The sequence below is a fragment of the Neovison vison genome, chromosome 8 (assembly GCF_020171115.1).
Source record: "Neovison vison isolate M4711 chromosome 8, ASM_NN_V1, whole genome shotgun sequence".
In the NCBI taxonomy this organism is placed as follows: Eukaryota; Metazoa; Chordata; class Mammalia; order Carnivora; family Mustelidae; genus Neogale; species Neogale vison.
Window position 1 is genome coordinate 125133183 of NC_058098.1, and position 19183 is coordinate 125152365.

A 19183-nucleotide genomic window follows, 5' to 3' on the forward strand; every position below is an offset into this window, starting at 1 on the left:
CTCTCTGCTCAGCCGGGAGTCTGCTTCTCCAGCTGCCCCGACTTCTCAAGCTCTCATATGTGCCCTCTCTCTCTCAAAAATGTATAAATAAAATCTTTAAAAAAAAAAAAAAAGCTCTGGGAGAGCAGGGTTCCTGTCTCTGGATTCTTCCACATCTTAGCGCCTTGGATAAAGACAATAAAACATGTTGAATGAGGCCAGAGCTTTGGGTTTCTTTAATCTTGTTAAGAGCTCTTGTGGCAATGAAAATAAAATATCTAAAGAAAACTAATTTAGTGCTGGCAGAAAAGGTTCTGGATGGAGGAATGCTTCCTTTGGCAGTTTTCTCCAATAAAAAGAATTTATGGGCTTAATTAAATCATCAAGATCTTTTTCAGAGGTACAGGAATGGCCAAGGATCAAACTTGCTCTGAAACATTCACTTTTTTCAAGTGGAGCTGCTCTCCTGGGAGGAGGAGTTCGTTTCAAGGAGGAAATCAGCACGGCTTCCTTTGTAAATAGACAACTGTCCTTTCTTTTTCTTTGACTATCAGGGCCCAGGAGACAGTTTCTAGGTACGAGCCTGTCTTGGCCAAACCATAAAGAAGATGGAAGTTCTTCTAGATCAACCTCACTTTTCCCTCAATTGTTTCGGTTTTTCTAGCAGCCTTCCCACCCCTCCCTTAGCATAAATTTCAATAGATACCTGGAGTCATCTAAGAGAAGTATCATTTGTACCTTATCCCCACACTGGAAAAGGTTTTCTTCTCCCATAAGCATGACTTCAGAGAGCAGCCACCAAATCTGTGTGTATTTATACGTAGGCCGGAATGCCTTCTAGAATCGTATTTGCTTACCCTCCTTACCCTGGCCTACTTAGCCAAGTGTTGGCAGATTTATGCTGCTTTAAAAACATGTGTATTGAATAAGAGACATTTTACGAAATGTGAGGGCAAAATGAGGGAGCCTCCTTACGTAAGATTCAACATCTCTGTAATCTACATACTGATAATAAGTGTTAGTATATAAAAACCCATGATGGGGAGAGATAGTGTCTTGTAGCTACAAAGGGCTGCCCTGACTCCATCTCCTGGGTCCAGAAACAGCAGGACCAGCATGTTGAATCATCGGGCAAATGGCCAAAGCTACGATTTCCTCATGGCCCACTCTCACAACTTTACTTTGACCCTTTCCAATTTTCACTGGTTCATATGAGGGTGCCTTCGAGGATCTTTGGCTTCGGGGATCCTTTCTTTCGTGATCCTTTAACGACTCATTAGTCACTGGGGCTTGGGCGATTCCCGTAGGATGTAGCTTTCATTTCTTCCCTGTAAATGAAGAGGCAACCCAGGACATTGTTAAACAAATTCTATTCAGTAGCTGGAAAAGTGAATTTCCTGTGGAATGACAGGAATTACATAGAAGCAAGCAATTTTATTTTCCTCAAATGTAGCAATAATTTTAATCTGTACATACATAAAACAAACAGTGCAATTATAAAACCTTGAAGGTGACATGCATACTTTAAGGTGCAGCTGGGATGGGGAGGATGTTATTAGCATCTCCAATTTTCCTTACCACTTTTTAAAACTAGTTCCTTATGCAAAAGCAGAGTCAGGAAACTTCATCTGGAATGCTGAAGTTAAAGGTGAACTTCCTGAAGTCTGCACATCTAAGTATCACAAACAAAACAGAAATGACCTCCTAGAGCAGTTTGGTAAGGACTAGAGTAATATGGCTGGGCGTTCAAGCTGGGAATGAATGAAATCAGGGATGCATTTTCTGAAAAACTAAAAGAGATAATGTTTGTAACTGAGTGTCCTATTTCTGTTTCATAGTTGCTACCCATGTGAGCCCTTCCAGCAATCTTTTTATTCGGTATAGTTTCTGAGTAGATGCTGTTCAATGGAGTTATCTGTAAGTAGGGGTGGTGAGATGCACAAAGGAGGACCTGGGAAAATGGCTTCTTCCTTGGTGTCTGAGTCCATGCTCCTCGTCCGTCGTTAGTTCTTATGGCCTTTGCTCTGCCGTGGAAGCAGAGGTAGCTGGTGCGCGATGTCAGGATGCAGTCATCATTCACAGGCCCGGGGTGCAGGTAAAGGCGAGTGATGGGGGTCTACCTTTGCTTCGTCCACAGTACCCTGCTCAAGCTTGCCTGGCCTTGCAGTGGAACTTCTAGAACTAGAGGCAGTTCACTGAGTCCTTGACTCAGAGGCCAGGATGAGACAAGACGTGGCAGAGTGACAAGACACAAAGGGAAAATATGGTACCAATTAGCCTCAGAGGAGGATAGAGAAATTTATATTTGCACTGATGACAATTCAAATCCCCAAAGTCAATCTAAAACACATGAAAATTTTCTTTGAGTACTAATTTTTCTCTGTACAAGTAGCCTGTTGCACTTCCGGTGTTAACTCCTCGCACTGTCTCAAGGTAGGTGATCCCAGGGACATTCTAGGGCGGTGTGCTCCAGCTCATCTCCAACAGCTCTTTCTGGCAGTGGCATTTCGATCTGAACCGCAAAGTAAATCCATACATGGCATCACAGTTAGTAAAATAATGAAATATCACTAGCCAAATGGAACTGCAATTCAATCAATGATATATTCACACACAAGTTTAGAAAAATCAAGAGTATGATAATAAAACCATAAAATTAAACAGAAGGAAATCAATTTCTACAAGAAATCAAATATATTTACAGTGGGATTTAAAGGGAAAAATAAGCTACTTGGATCATAAATTTAATTTTATTTTAAATAACTTTAGCTACCTTAGCTGTTAATACAATAAAAGCAGAAAGAACAGGCTGCCTTTTTTTCCCCAGATTTAATCAGAAAAATTATATCTACAATAATTGACAGAACTCGCTTCTTGTCCTTCACCCATCTCATCAAAAATTATTGCATTTTCCCCCAAACTGTATTTTTTGGATTCCTCTGTGAATATACTCATTTCGTCCTCGTTCCTGGAGGCATCTTGGTTTAAATCCATCTTTAAAAAAAGGAGAAGGGGTACATATGGGAGGCAAAATATTCTCTTGAAGCCAACAGATATAGAGTTGCTAGAAGAAGCTGATTGTACACACAAGCTGCCTGGGGTCGGGAAGGGGAGGGCTGTTGATTTAGACACGCGTGACAGCCTTCGGTGGACGGGCACAGGCAAAGCCCCACTGGGCCCTTCTTCTTTGTCAAGGTCAGGACTGAGCCAGCAGAGGCCGGGCTTCATCTTCCCCTTGGAACTTGTCATTTTGGTTCTCCTCCAAAAGTCTTCATCCAGATAAGAAGCCAATGACTGATTACAAAAATAAGAATAATTAAATTTGGCTCAAGAAAGATTGTCCAACTGTTCTGCCTTGTTATTTTTTTCAATATCCAAGGCCTTTACAAAGAAAGAAACAAAAACACCTCTCAATCTTCCAACAAAAGTGAATTCCTTTTTTTTTTTTTTTTTTTTTTTTTTGCTCCAAATGCTACGACCTGAAGAATGGCTGCAGATTGAGATATCAAAAATCTCAGAAAAATATATAATATATTTGTATATCTCTGTATGTCTATTATTTAAATTTCACATTCCTTTAAAAGTGGTTATTCAGTCAGTAGCTGCTGAAGGAGGCTCTTCTGCTGGGCCTGGGGGGTCTGTGGTCCTGCCGTGGGTTTTTGAGTTCCCAGTGGACCAGGCTGGTTCAGGTAAGGGTCCCCGCCTACCAGATTCACTGTACACTGGACGTCAGCAAACACCTGAACCTGTTGCACCTGCTGGAACACAAATAAAAGATGTGTTTAGACAGAAGGGTCTGCCCCCCCGGCTTATGAGTGGGTACTACTTGAAGTGGAAACTCACTAGAGCATTCCTCTAGTCTGTAGTCACCACAGAGAAGAACTCTTCTGTCTTCTTGTCCTACAAAAAGAAAATCGCTGCACTCATTTTGCTCAGGGTTCTGGAAAGTTCACACTTTAAAAATAAAATCAAAATTGGAATGGTCAAGCCTCCTACAGGGTTGCCATCAATAATGAAAAGGAGTATCACTGCTAATATTGCCAAGATTGGGAAAAGCCCAGTGTCAGAGTCTGGGTGTTCAGTGGTGGGTTTAAAAAAAGAAAAAAGAAAAAAAAATATATACACACATATATATTATTTGGAAACTGGTTACAAAAGCATTCTACGGACGACTTTAGTAGAATAAAAAAAACTTTATGATGTTAGAAAATTAAGGGCTTTAACCCAGTATTAGCAAAATAAAAACCACCACAACTCAGTAATAGGACATCAGCATTACTAGAGTTAATGTCCAGAAGATTTGCATAGTATCTAAATATAATATTACATAGCTCTTTTACATATTGCCTTTAGAATTACAGCAAAATATTAGTAGAACAATTTTATATTTAACTTATTTTTCCTGATAGACAATTCATTTAAACACATAAGCTAAAAATAACAGTCAATTACTAGCTGAGAACAGTGTGAATTTTCCCTTTAGCTACTCTCAATAATAATACACATATACCTTAAAAATGTCTAAAGTTGCATAGTTCTAGCATTTTCTATTGGGAAAACAAAGCCAGAAGTTAGTTTTTACAGCCATCCTTATTAAAAAGTCATTTGTAGAACTGATTAAAGCCAGTATCATACTTGCGAATGTTCCAGACCAAGAACTGAGATGCCTTCCAAGGCATCCAAGTACATCTGTTAGTGTCTCAACCCTTTGGCAAATGTATGCTTCATGTTCAATAGGTAGCAATGCATTTTTGGGGTCATTCATCACTAATTTATGTCAATTACACTCAGCTTTTCTGAAAACTTTTCTATTGTAATTGAATAAAAGGTTGTTTTCATCAACCTTCATTGGCCATATGTCAAATATCCTGACCTCTAACTACTGTATCAGTCCAGCCCCCAGTGTCCTTCCTTCTTGACCCGCCTACACCTCCACTCTGCGCTCCCTCAGAAAAGACAGACAGCCTCTGAGCTGAGTCTTCTTAACCTGGTGGATTAAACCTTGGTTAGATTAGCATCGTTTTTCTCCTAATCCTCTCCTTTGCCCGATTTGCCAAGTTTTGCTTCTGGATCCCACAGGTTCCCATTTGTTTTCTTCTCATATTTTGTGCAACTAACATATACCAACTCTCCGAGTCTATTCACTCGATATCTCTGTGTCCTCCCTCTCCCCTCTGTTCCTAATTCCTCTTTCCTACTCTTTTCCTTCTGGAGCTCCACCCCTGACTCTCCTCTCCTCTCCAGGTCAACAATCCCCCTACTAAGTCTTCTTTTCCTGGTCTCTATATTCTCTTCTTTCCTGGTTCTCTGCTCTCCAAATACAATCCTCTTCAAACCCTCCTCTCTTGGTTCTGTTCCTTCTCCTTTCTTGTACACCTGTCTCTGTATGTCTATGAAACTCACTCCCAAGCTTCTGTTTGGCAAGTGGAAAAGCACTGGAGCAAATAGAGATTGCATGATGGGCTACAACAGAAAGAAGGTTCTGCCACTGAAATTTGGCATGAACACAAGCTATAGGGCTTTTAGGCACCAACTGATTAAAAAAATAATAGCATGTAAAATTTCATGTTTATGTGTTTCAACATAGGAAATACTGGGACAGAGCATAAGGTGTTTCTGTCCCCAACACTTAAAAACATTCTTAAGAAAGGCATGAGCAAACAAACTAGGGAGAAAATTTTGCTTCTTTAAAAAGAATGTTTTTAAGATCGTCTGTTTTGAAATTAAAAAAAAAAAAATGGAAACGATCAAACCAATCTTCAGCCATTTGAACTGCTCCTTAAAAACAGGATGCCTTAGGCCAGACCTCAAAGGACTTCACATACTGCCACACCTTCACAGACAGGCAAAAGCAAGACGTACACAAATCCTACGATTTGCCAGGGGAGAAGAGTGGTGTGAGTGGAGTCCCAAACTCATAAGATTTTCTAGCAGAGTTTTCACATTAATTTAAATGCTATCTTAGAGCTCAAGAACTTTAAAACTCAGTTGTTTAGTTTTAATTAATTTGCTGAGCTGCCCAGTATATGTCCCTGCAGGAGCGAGGCTCTGGAAACTTTCTAATGAAGACTTTATTTTCCCCATCACAAAAATCCCCTCTTCACCCTCACAGGACTCAGATCCTATTTCCTGTGGCTCCGATTCGAGACATGGCTCCCAGCTGGTCTGTCTGATCCTGAGGAGACTGTCCACTGCTCCTCTTGTCCCTCTACCCCCTCAAGATGAAGCCTGAACCAGTGCTTGTAACACTGTTCCTCCTGAGGGTAACACTTCATCTGTAGGACTCAACCTAAAACCCCGAATTTAGCATTCAAGGCTCCCAGAAACCTGCCCCAATCTATTTTACCAATTTTAAGTCCTATAAAATTTGATTACAAACCCTTTACCTTCAGTGGATTTGGTTTCCTAGGATCACGCTAGGACATTACTGTTTCCCTGTCTCCGTGCCGTATACTTCCAGTCCCCTAGACTTGCAAGCTCGCTCCCTCCTCCAGCCTCAGACACTTTCTCCATCACCTTGTCTTGCCAACTGTGCTCATCAAGGCCCAGTTCAGCTCCTGTGGAAATGCTCTTCTGACTCTCACAGCATTTTCCCCTTTCTTTGAACACTATGGCTCTTGAAACTTATAAATTTGAGTTTGCCTTCTTAATGTGACAATTAATGTGTCTATGTCTACATGTTCTATCTTTCAACAGGCCCTAAGTGGTATGGCAGAAAGAGCATGAACTTCAGTGTTAGAAATACCGGGGTTGAACATCAGCTCTGCCATTTCTAGCTTTGTGAATTGTGCATGTAGTTAAATCTCCTCTGGTTCTCTTTCTTCATCTGTGAACAAAAGGAATACCGCTTCCTTCGTAGAGTCATAGTGAGGCTCATATGAGATAAAGCAGACAGTGCTTAGCACAGTGCCAGGCAAATTAAAAGCATTTCACAAATGAAACTTTCCTTCCTCACTTCTCCCCATAGTTCACCTAAAGGGCAAACATGTCTCATGTTTCCTTGTATCTCCACCTTACCATAATGCCTGCAGAATATCTTAAAACTATGTATTTATTAAGGGACTAAAGACTAAATCAAAGTTACTGAAGTGAGCTAAAACATCCCAAATCTCTAAATTTAGGTTAATATAGGACAGTAGCCAGCCTTGCTATCTGTACTGTTTTGAAACAAACTTCTAAAAGGAGGCAGAGTACACAGCAGGCACTCTATTTTGTCTGAGTTTACTGACATCTTTTGGGGTACTTTGATTAGACATGAGTTTGAGAACTGTGCTTATTTACTATATAACAACCAGTGGCCACCATTCGTGATCCCTTTATCCTATTTTACCACCAGATTAAACCTTTCGAAACATTATCTCACTTAACCCTCTCAACAATCCTATTAGCAGGTATCTTGTTAGTTCTGTTGGTTAGGTAGCAGCTCAGGGAAGCTCCCTAACGTGCCCAGGAGGACAGAGTTAAGAAGAGTAGAACCAGGACTCACACCCAGGTCTGACTCCCAAGGTCAGGCTCTTAATCATGATGCTAAAGAAAGTTTCCTGTGTATCTAGAGTACATTTGGCAGCTCTGGGTTTAGAATTTTCTTACTGACCTGGGTTCCATCTGTTTCTGTTTTGAGAAGGTCAGTGGATGAGAGCTGGTTGCAGTAGAGGCCTGTGTGTCTCAGTGCTGGATCATTTATCTATTAAAGATAAGTACAAGACCAAATTACAAGCTAGTTGTTTAAGATGAAGACCAAATTCTTCCATGAAAAATAATCTCACTGACAGAAAATAGGGTGTAGAGGAAATAAAAAGCTTAGCAATTTACTGTGTTGTCCTAGGTCAGGATAGTGGTTCCTTTTGCAGGGTGAAGTGGGATGTAGAAGGGAGCATGAAGAGAATCTTTGGGGTATTGCTGATAATGTTTTGTTTCTTGATCTGAATGGTAGCTTTAAAGGTGTGTTCAGTTTGTGAAAATTCATTGAGTTGTATATTTTTCTATATATTCTTACATGATACTTCAATAAAAAGTTAAAATCACACACACAAAAGTTAATCAGCAAAAGGCTTTTATTTCTTGTCAAGATTCAATAATAGGAAGTAGATTTACCCTCTGCCTGAATAAATGAAGAAACTGCGTAAGTTATATGAAACAGAGGCACTCAAGACATTAGACAAACCCAGTAAAGGAGAGTGATCCCTAAGAGCTAGGAAGTAACTGAGGTGAGTCCTACAATTGCTTCAGCCTACAGTACAGAGAATTTCCAGGCTGCAGCCAGCGTGGGGACAGGGAACCCAGGCAGAGCCCTGCAGGCTCCCTGAGTCGAGATGATGCAGCTGGAAGTCTGAGATGGCCAAGGCAGCTGGAATTCACAGTGCAGAAATGTCAGAGGAGAGGGAACTACGCAGAGAGAAAGCTCCAAAGACCCGCAGAGGGTCCCCTCGAGTCTCCGAGTTAGAACTGATCCGCTAATGGATTTTAGGGAACTACCCAAAGCAGAGGAAAGAGTCCCCAAAACGATTTTGATGGAATAATTCCCAAAGATCACACAGAGTTGAGACTAGGTCCTGATCCGGCCAGCTAGAGTGAAGAACATAACTCATATAGTATCAAGTAGTATATTAGAAAGGCGTTGCCTCAGTAGCAAAGTAAAATGAGCCTAATATACTGAACACTGCTCTGGTCCCACTAATCAAAAAAAGCAAGACCTGAAATGATCAAACTGTTTCAAGTAACTGAACTATTTCCCAGAATAAAGCTCAAGAAGGTAGGAATATCAACAAGGTAAAATTCACATGTTTGGCACTTAATAAAAAATTACTAAACCATGTTAATTTTCAGAAAAATATGACCCATAATGAAAAGTCAGTCAACTGAAACCAACCCCAAAATGATACAGATGATAGAACACGAGAATATTAAGACAGTTATTATAATAACTGTTTTCCAGATGTTCAAGGAGCGGAAAGGTTAAATATGTTAGAGATACAGAGGATATAAAAGAAGTCCAAACTGACTTTCCTCTCTTTCTGGAGAGGAAAGCAGAATACCTGAGATGAAAAATACACCAGATGAAATGAACAGATCAGACGTTGAAAAAAAAAAAGAAAGAAAGAAAGAAAGAAAGAAAAAGATTAATGAACTTAAAGCCACAGCGATAGAAGGTATCTAAAATAAAAGACACAGAGAAAAAAACGATTGACCTTGTTCCCCTCCCCACACGGTTCCCAAACCCAGGGAATCTGTGAGCTGTGGGACAAGTTCAAGTGGCCAACTTTTATGTTATGTATATATGTACATATAATATGTATATATGAATATAATATAATCTAATATAATGTGTGTCTGTGTGTACTTAAGTGTCTCTGAAGGAAAGGAGGTGGGTGGTGACAGAAAAAGTATCTGAAGAAACAATGGTCAATAGTTTTCAAAATTTGATGAAAATTATATATCCATAAATCAAGAAGCTCAATGAATTCCAAGCACAAGAACCATGAAAACAATCACTAAGGCATATTGTAATCAAATTGGTTAAAACCAGTGACAAAGAGAATAACCTTTTTTGAAAGCAACCAGAGCGGGAGAAAAATCAATCCCGTACAGAGGAACAAAGAGAAAATGCCAGTGGATAAGGCATCAGAAATACTGCAGTGAAGCAACATCTCTAAAGTACTGAAGCTAAAACTAAAATCAACCTAAAATTCGGGGAGAAAAACCTTTCAAAGATGAAGGTGAAAAAAAAAAAAAAAGATGAAGGTGAAACAAAAACTTTCTCAGTCAGTCTCAGCTGAAAGAATTCAGCGGCGGCCGACTGAAAGAAATGCTAAGGGTAGACCTTCACGCAGAAGGAAAATGATACCAAGCTGGAAACTGGGGCCTCCACAAAGGAATGAAGACTGCTGTAAATCACTACACAGGTAAGTATAAAAGTGCTTCTTCAAATTAAAAAAAAAAATGTAACTGTTTAAAGTAAAAGTATGTGGGCTATATGACAGATGTAGACACGATAAGTATGGTAACGACAGTGCAGGAGGGGAGAAATGGAAGTTGAGAGCTGTGTGGTTTTTATACACCAGGTGGTTCTCACAGCGTCGGAAAGGACATGATGCTGCGTGAGAGATGCATGCTCTCAGCTCGGAAGCAATCACTAAAATAACAAAATGGAGTTATATATAGCTAATAAGCCATCAAAAGAGATAACATGAATTACAATGTTCAATTAAACCAAAGAAAGGCAAGAGATGGAAAAAAAAAAAAAAAAAGATGAGACAAAACCCCCCAAATTGTGAGACATTTAAATGCAACAACATCAATAAGCACGTTACATGTCAATGGGCTAACCTCTCCAATTAAAAGCTGCGGGCTGTCGAACTGAGAAAGCAAGACCCAACTAAATAAGAAATATGCTTTAAGTGTAATATTTTTTATCTAATTCATTATATTTTTCATTATTTTAATCTGCTGGAGATGGCGAAAAATTCTAATAACTGAACAATAAGAACAAGGACAAGATAAAATAATATTTTAGGTCTTCTATTTTGCACAAGAAATGAATCACTAAGTTGTTCTTTTTCCCTGTTAAGCTCCTTAGGGACTTATTATATAGTATCTGGGGAACAGAAAGTTTTCTAAATAAAATTCACATCAAAAAGGCATCCTATAGAAAAGGTAATCAGGGTTTACATGTTTTTAAGACTTGCTACAAATTATGGCTACATGGTCACAGTCTACTTTGTGGTTGCTGAAAATGAGAACAGTAACTACAGGGAGGTACCCCAATGATCTTCTTAAATATCATTTTGAATTTAGTCATTCAGTCATTCTATCCTTAAAAATCTTCAGGAGTCTCGGGGTAAACTCTAAAACATTTAGATGGCTTACAGCATGTCTAAAAAGCTTACCACATAAATTCTGCTTTAAATATAATATCAATGTTCCCTTAACGTTCATGAGACTTTTCAGTTTCTATCCCTTGCTAAGGTTATGCTGTGACAAGTCTTGAATGTTTTTTTCTATTCTCTTTCTTAGGCAAACCTTCCCAGAAGGCTTTCCTAATCATGCGGCTTTTCCTTTAAACCCTCAGTAGTTAATTGCACATATCCCTAATATGACACAAATATTTACGGTCCTATGGAGGTCTGTCTCTTAACGCAGCGGTTTTGTCCTATTATTCAACTGATCTTTGTTTATGTTGTGTCTCCCCAACTTGTTAATATTACCTCCCACAGAGCTATCTTTGTATATAGTAAGTACTGAATAAGTGTTTGTTGAAATGAAAGGAAAAAGTGAAGAAAATGTGTTCCGAATGTAAAGGGGTAAGTTCCAAGTCAATGTATTATATGTATCATTTTATTTTATTTTATTTATTTTTAAGTAGGCTCCATGCCCAGCGTGGAGCCCAGCACAGGGCCTGAATTTATGACCTTGAGATCCAGACCCGAGTGGAGATCAAGAGTTGGATGCTTAACCAACTGAGTCACCCAGATGCCCCTGTATCATTTTACAATAAATCGAAAACAATACTCTTTTGAGAGTAAAATCTTACAAGGTCTGTCAAAATTTCCATTGTATATCTTAGGAGGTAGTAGCTATCAAAAGATGGTGGGAAATTAAAGAAGTGCGTCTTTCCCCCTAGCGCTACTAAGAAATAACTGACACACATCCCCACCCAGTACAGTCATTTTTGACGAGTAACTGAACATACCTGATTTTCCCTGGAGGACTGACCTGTGGTATGGTCTGGAGGGGGGAGTGTGTGTGTGTGTGTGGCGAGTGTGCCAGCTGCGCCACTTACCTGCTCAGGGCACACAGTGTTCATTCCCGGCATCTGCAAAGAGCTCATCTGCATCTGGCCCATCATTGGGTTCATATTCTGAACATTTGTGTTTCCACCTGCCATGGACACGGTGATGCTCATATTGTTGTACACTCCTGGCTGCGCAGGCGTGGGCTGGCTCTGGACAGCTTGACTGAACACACTGTTAACTCAAAAACAAGCCCAATTACATCCACGGATCGTGAACATGGGCGTAACGTACTGGACTCTGTTTCTTAAGTATTAGATAAAACTCCACAGAAAAGACATTACATTCTTAAATTACATGTAAGACTTCATCTTATTACAATATATAGAAATTGAGCGTAATTCAGATGAATTTTGAACTCTGCCCAAAGGATTTAATAGCTAAAAAGAGCTCATTTTAAGTTACAATCATCTGGCTTCATATTAGAGTTGTGAAATTCCAATTAGCTGAATAATTAAGAAAAAAAGTTTTCCACATAAGTACATCTTCCAGATAACTGAAATGCACTCATTTAACAATCAAAATCATTCTGAAATTTTTTATATCATTTTATCTTCCTAAACCAAGAATACTCTATTTAAGCAAAATGCCTGGGATATATATGTTTAATAACTGCTCAACGAATGAATGAACAAAGGAATCAATGATTCAATGATGAGTTTTATATTGTGATTCCTTGTACACCTTCTTGGACTAACACTTCAGGCAAACACTACTATCTTGTTCCACTCATTCCTTGTCTCTAGTAATAAGTGACACATGGCAAACACTCAGTAAATATCTGGTGATGAGTGAATTATGAACATGGGTTATTATTACTCAGTGCTGTCAACCGATGAGGTATGGACTGCTTCTTATTTATAGAAAAACACCATCTGAAGAGAACTTCCCGAGACTCTGAGAACTGGGACTCCCAGGCCTTACTCCAGCCCTAATGAATCAGTTTCTGAGGGTGGGCACAGATAGTCACATTTCTAACTTTTCATGCACATTAAGACTCAAGGGCCTTTATTCAATGTTCTAGAGACGCTGTTGCTTCTCAAGGATTCAACTTCTGGTTGTTTTCTCTATGCTATAAACTAAGAGGAATATAACCAGATATTTCTATTTGGCAAATGTAATGTTTTTAAAGATCCCAAAGGTCTTCTCAGGCTAGAACATGGCTTTATGTCTTTTCCAGAAGCAAAATGCAGTTATGTTTTTCAGAGGGCTTATTTTACTGATTGCCTTCTTTATGGCCTCGTTCTGGACTGTTGGTATAGTCTGGCCTATTTCTCTTAGTAGGTAGAATAGTATGAAATAAACAGCACGTAAATACAACTTGAAACTTTATATTTGAACTCCAAAATTCTAAATGATACATATACATACACATCTAAAGGAAAATGATATGAATTGTGTCTTTTATAAGTTCTACAAAACACCAAATGTTTTATGATTATCAGTTGTTAAATAATAAACTGCTAGTAAAATCCCACCTATTCTAAGGTTAATTCTGGAGAATTTGATTTCTAAAAATTATTTACCCCATCAATGGCTTATCTATTCCTATAATCCTTGCTCGCTCCTGGGAGGTAAACAGGATGTACTGACATTTATCGTTTCCGGTAGATTAAGGTAATCACACTAAAATTAACATACTGAGAAACAGCCTATTCATCATGTCTGAAGAAAAGCAGCAAATTTTCCCCCAAGTAATTATAAAACACAAATGCTCAAAGAAAATTCTGTGCTTAGGAAATGGTCAGTAATACATCTTTGAACCATTAACGTCTGTACAGTGTGTATGCTTGTGAGGCAGTGCCCCCACAACTAAAGGTGAGGAAAAACCCATTAGTTCGCTGCCCATTTCCTAATGAGAACATTTCTGCCCCAGACAATGCTCATTTGTCAACTGATCCATAAATCAGCCCTGCGGAGGCTCAGCTCAGGGCTCTGTAAGTTAATGCATGCAGAAGCTTCAAGGACTGCAATGATGTCATACTTAGTGAAAAAAAGTTTAAGATTTAACTTCTTTTCACATTTATACTTGGGACTTACATTAGCTTAAGTTCATTCAAACTGCTCTTGCCAACAGTTCCATTTCAGTTTCTTCCACTATGGGAAGAAGCCCAAGCCCTCTGCAGCACCAGTCACTGCTCTAGGTCTCAGAAATGACAGGGGGGTGGAGTTCACCTCCCTCCCTCTGCTTTCTTGGTCAGCCCCATGTCAGTTACTACAGTTTTTTCGGCTAGCAGCAGGAATTTGGAAGCCCCTAAATCATGGTGTGGGGTAAGGTAAGGATGAAGACTTCAGCCAGAATGGCTGCCATAGGTACTGGAGGTATTATTAACAAGCATGGAGGTGCTCCAGGTCATATAAGTCTAAAAACAAAGGGTTAAACAACAGGCCTTCCTAGCCTTTAAAATGCTAATAAGTGCTCAGACTCTCCCTAGCGACTAGTGTTACACACAAACCTGCACTGTTCCAGGACAAAGAGGTTTGGTTTAACCCTTTATTTTTCTTGCAACTGGAGAGATCCTGAAAAAGAATCACATTACACAGTCTCTGAACTCTATTACATCATTCTACTAAATGATTCTTTGTTTCATGTGTTACTTTTGTCCCTTTACTGCCATCACCCATTGGACTCTTGGTAAGTTCACAGCAAGGGCAGTTTCCCCTGTTCCTTGTGGTACCCTGCACTGTTCAAGAGAAACAGCGAGGGGTCACAAATCCATGCTACCTGTGTCGACTAATAAGCCTTTACACATGAAGCAAATAAGCAAATGTGAATGCTTAGAGACTTCATGACAACTATTTTTTTTTCCAAATGATTTGGTAAAGTCAAAGTTCACAAAAATTGTTAAAGTACAACAAAAATTCAAGCCCACATTTGAATCTGAACCCAAGAAGTGATTGAGGCAGGACAGAGAATTTTTGTCCTTGTTCACTCAATAAATGTATAGTAACTGCTTACCTGTTCTAAAGGATGGACATACGCAAGTAAACAAAAACAAAGTCCTGTGTTTAGGATGATTATCTTCTAGTTGGAGGAGACAGACCATAAACAAAAGGACCAACACACAATATGTCAGGTGTTAAGTACTATACAGAGAAATATAGAAGGGAAAAAAGGGACGAGGGGGTGGAAACCGCTGTTGTTTTAGAAATGATGATCAGGGAGCTTTAATATGGTGACATTTAATATCTATGTCTAATTAGCTGACATTTAAGGAGAGACTTGAAGTGTGAGAGAGCAAACCATGTGGCCACTGTGAGAAGAACATTCCGACAGAGGGATTTAAAAACGCAAAGGCCCTGAGTTTGCAATGTACTTGGCACATGTGAGGAACAGAAGAATAAACAGACACCAGTATGCAGACTGAGTGATGGGAATAGCAGCTGAGGTCAGAAAGGGACCCAGGAACAGGATTATGTGGGCTTCCCAGGCCCCATTCTGCACTCTGAGTAAGTTGGTGAGTTTTGAGGAGAGGACTGCCATGCAGCTCATGTCTGAAAAGCATCACGCAGGCTACCACGTGATTACACTGCCGGGGAGCAAGGGTCAAAGCAAGGAGACAGGAGGCTCCTTCAACAGTCTGGAAAAAAGACGATGGCGGTTGCACATGGGACAGGGAAGAAGGGAGAGCTAAGAAGTTGATATGGTTTGCTGTGGGCTGTCTGATGTGGGATATGAGAGAAGAGGTTTTCTTCTGAATAACTGGGAGAATGAAGTTGTTGTTCACTGAGACAGGGAACAGTAGGAGAGGAGCAGGTTTTGGCGAGGGGACGGCACCCCTTCAGATTTTGTCACGGTGAGCCAGAGAGCCGATTAGACTTCTGAGTGGGATAGCGATTAGGTGGTTATACATACAGTATGGTGTTCAGGGGAGAAGCCTGGGCTGGGATTTATAGACTTTGTCTTTTGAAAGATTTTATTTGTTAGAGAGAGAGAGAGAGCGAGCGAGCGCACACACAAGCAGGGGGAGTGGCAGGCAGAGGGAGAAGCAGGCTCCCTGCTGAACAAGAAACCCAAGGCAGGGCTCAATCCCAGAACCCTGGAACCGTGACCTGAGCTGAAGGCAGACACTTAACTGACTGAGCCACCCAGGTGTCCCTGGGCTGGAGATTTAAACTGGGGAGTCATAGACACTGAGATAGGGATGTGTAATCGTGAGTGGACAGCATAACCAAGGGAGCAAGTGGACAGAATGAGCTCTGAGGCCCTCAAATGGAGCTCGGGGAGATGAGGAAGATCCAGCAGAGGACACTGAGAAACAGGCTGAGAGTGACCTTTCTCAAGAGAGAAAGCTGTTCCAGAAACTAAATGAAGGAGGAGCATCAAGAAAGAATAAATGCAAATGCTACCGGCAGTCACCGCACCTGGCACTGTGGCGGACACTGCCAGCCTGGACAAGAGCACTGGTGCCAGAGCGGGGGGGATGAAAGCCCGGCTGCTCAACCAGGGAAGGAGAAGTGTTGAGAGTCTTTTAGGGTATTTAACTGTAAAAGGGAGCAGAACTGTCAGCGGGACTGTGTTTTTTCCAAGACACATTTAAATGCTTAGATGTGGGCATGGAGCTAGAGTTTAGCTGGATTTCATTAGGAAGCATCTTGCTAGCACGGCCAAGTGCAGCAGAGGGAGAGCTGGCCAAGGGAGTGGAGAGTGTCTGTAAAGGAATCACGATACTCATGGACCGTGGAATCTGAAGTGAATTTAGGAAGCTGGGATTAGAACATATTAGGAGTCTAAATTCTTCTTGCATGTTACATAGGCAGTTTCATTTCTACCTAATTTACACACAGTCCTCACTGAGAGCTCCACAGTTCTCTAACGGGAAGACTTCCTCTCACCTTTCAGTGAACTTTAGGAGAATATGGTCTTAAGTTTTCAACTTTAACTGCCTCACTTATTATGTTGTCAGATCAAACGGTTTCCCTGTCATTAGAACCAAGACACAACCTAATTAAAAGCCTTATAAAACTCAAGTGAAGTGTGAAAAGTTCAGCAGCCAGGATTGGGGGGAAAATGACATTAGTGAGATAATTCTAAGCAGAATGGGCAAGATGAGGCCACTGAAAATCTAGAGATTCAAAGAGCTGGCTGAGGCAGAACAGCCTGAGAAGCCACAAAACCTCTACTGTTGCCACGAGATCTTTCAAACATGCTGAGAGGGGTAAAGCCTGCGTGCCCACTCTTTAGGCTCTAGTGAATTCTGATATTTAGCCATTCTTGCTTTAGATTTTTAGAATTTTTTAAGTGTTTTTGTGTTTTTATAAATAACACTTTTTTTTTTTTTTTTTTAAAAGTACCCATTTCTACCTCCGTCCCAGGGAAGCTCTGTTTCACACATGATCAAGTTCTTCAGGTGTGCTGACAGTGGGATGGAAGGTTGGGGGACACTAGACCACTTTTCTGCAGTGTAAACACACAAATTAACCTTAAAAATGACTTGAAACTTAAAGGATTCAGAAGTTATTTCTCTTTGCTATCCTGTAAATTTCAGTTCCATGAGCTTGCAAATGGAAGCAGTCAGCCCTCTTCTATTCCAATCGTCATGGTACGACTGTTCTTATGTGCTGCGGAGACCAGGGATGCTCATATACAAAAACTTACTTACTTGTTGTTTCCCATTGCACCTTGCTGCCAGGCCTTCATGTCTGGTGACTGGTACCCAGATGAGGGCGGAGTTGGCTGGAGCAGAGAGCTCTGAGGAGGAGGGATCGGCATGGGCACCATGGAGCTCCCGGGGCTCAGAGATGGAGCGAAGTTTGCCTCACCTTGGGGAACCATTCCTGCAAATTGACATAAGTTAATTTATGTGACTATACTATAAATGTATTAACCCTATAAAAGAGAACCCCCCACTCCCACAAGGATCTGTCATGATATAATTAGAAACAGCCTATTCAATAGAGCAGGGAAAACATTTCAGTCTCTTCAAAATAAGGCAGGAAATTAAGAGTATAAACAGAGAAGTGAACATAAAATAAGTCTGCAAGAATGCATCACTAACATATTGATTTGGGTTCCAGGATTATGTATAATTTTTTTTCTATTCTTTTTGCTTACATGGATTTTTTAAAAAAGATTTTATTTATTTGTTTGACAGAGGGAGAGAGATCACAAGTAGGCAGAGAGGCAGGCAGAGAGAGATGGGGAAGCAGGCTCCCCGCTGAGCAGAGAGCCTGATGCGGGGCTCAATCCCAGGACCCTGAGATCATGACCTGAGCCGAAGGCAGAGGCTTTAACCCACTGAGCCACCCAGGTGCCCCTTACATGAGTTTTTAAGTGCAAAAATGTACATGAATATACATGACAGATTACTTGTGTAATAAAAATAAGTTAGGAAGGGAAAAAGGCAAAACAAACGCGTGTGAAATGAAAAATGAGAAGAGCTTTGTTGTCCATGCCTCAGTCATATCTGTGGGCTCTTCTTTCCCTGTCCTTTTTCTTTAAGCTTTACTGAGGTATCACCTACACCACCTCAAATTTACCCACTGAACTGCACAACTCAGTGACTTGTAGTCCATTTATGGAGCTGTGCAACCATCAGCACAGTATGGACATTTTCGTTCCCCTCATGTCCCCCCTATGCCTGTCAGCAGTCATTACCCTTTCCTACCCCAGCCTCAGGCAACCATGGATCTGCTTTCTATCTTGACAGGTGTGCATCTTTCACTTAGATAATGTTTCTGAGGTTTGACCATTCTGCAGCATTTATTGGTCGTTTGTTCCTTCCTGCATCAGCTGGCCGTAATATTAACAATTTACTTCTGGATTTTTAGGTTGTTGCTATGGTCCCTATGTCCATACTTGTATGAATGCTATATTGTCTTGACTGATGTGACTTTTTCTAAATGTTCTAAAAACATTTTTTTTAAATTAGATTTATTCATTTATTTGACAGAGATCACAAATAGGCAGAGAGGCAGGCAGAGAGAGGAGAAAGCAGGTTCCCCGCTGAGCAGAGAGCCCGGTGTGGGGCTCCATCCCAGGACCCTGGGATCATGACCCAAGCTGAAGGCAAAGCCTTTAACCCACTGAGCCACCCAGGCACCCCTTGACTGATGTGACTTTATGGTAATTTTTGAAATGACAGTCATCCAAGTTGGCTCTCTTTTTCAAAACTATCTTGGCTACACTGGATCCTTTGTATTTCCATATAAATTTTAGGAGAAGCTTGTCAATTCTCCAACAAGCATATTGACATTTTGATTTGCTTTGAATTGTAAGGTCAATTTGGAGTGAACCTCCTATCGTTTCAGTTTTTTTCTGATTTCATTTTGACAGTGTCCATTGTTATGTCTTCAAGTTCACTAATTTTTTCTTTTGTAATGTCTAATATCTCTGTTATCCCATCTAGTATATTTTACATCTCAGACACTGTAGTTTCTGTTTCCAGAAGTTGATTTTGGTTTTATTTATATTG

At 40.3% G+C, this 19183-nt stretch overlaps 1 protein-coding gene across 7 annotated transcripts in view; it reads right to left on the bottom strand.

Moving 5' to 3' along the window:
* Nucleotides 1-1356: 1356 nt before the first annotated feature.
* NCOA1 (nuclear receptor coactivator 1) overlaps nucleotides 1357-19183 on the bottom strand; it is a 183977-nt gene continuing 166150 nt past the window's right edge. For 4 of the 7 annotated variants that reach the window (XM_044261974.1, XM_044261973.1, XM_044261975.1 and 1 more), the window contains 4 exons: nucleotides 17372-17546; nucleotides 11759-11942; nucleotides 7574-7663; nucleotides 1357-3737 (listed from right to left, as the gene is read on the bottom strand). In XM_044261974.1, coding sequence (XP_044117909.1) covers nucleotides 3567-3737; nucleotides 7574-7663; nucleotides 11759-11942; nucleotides 17372-17546 — 620 coding nt within the window. In that variant the 3' untranslated portion in view covers nucleotides 1357-3566. Of the gene's footprint in view, nucleotides 3738-3822; nucleotides 3880-7573; nucleotides 7664-11758; nucleotides 11943-17371; nucleotides 17547-19183 lie in introns of all 7 variants that reach the window. The other 3 variants (XM_044261978.1, XM_044261980.1, XM_044261977.1) reach the window with 3 other exon arrangements.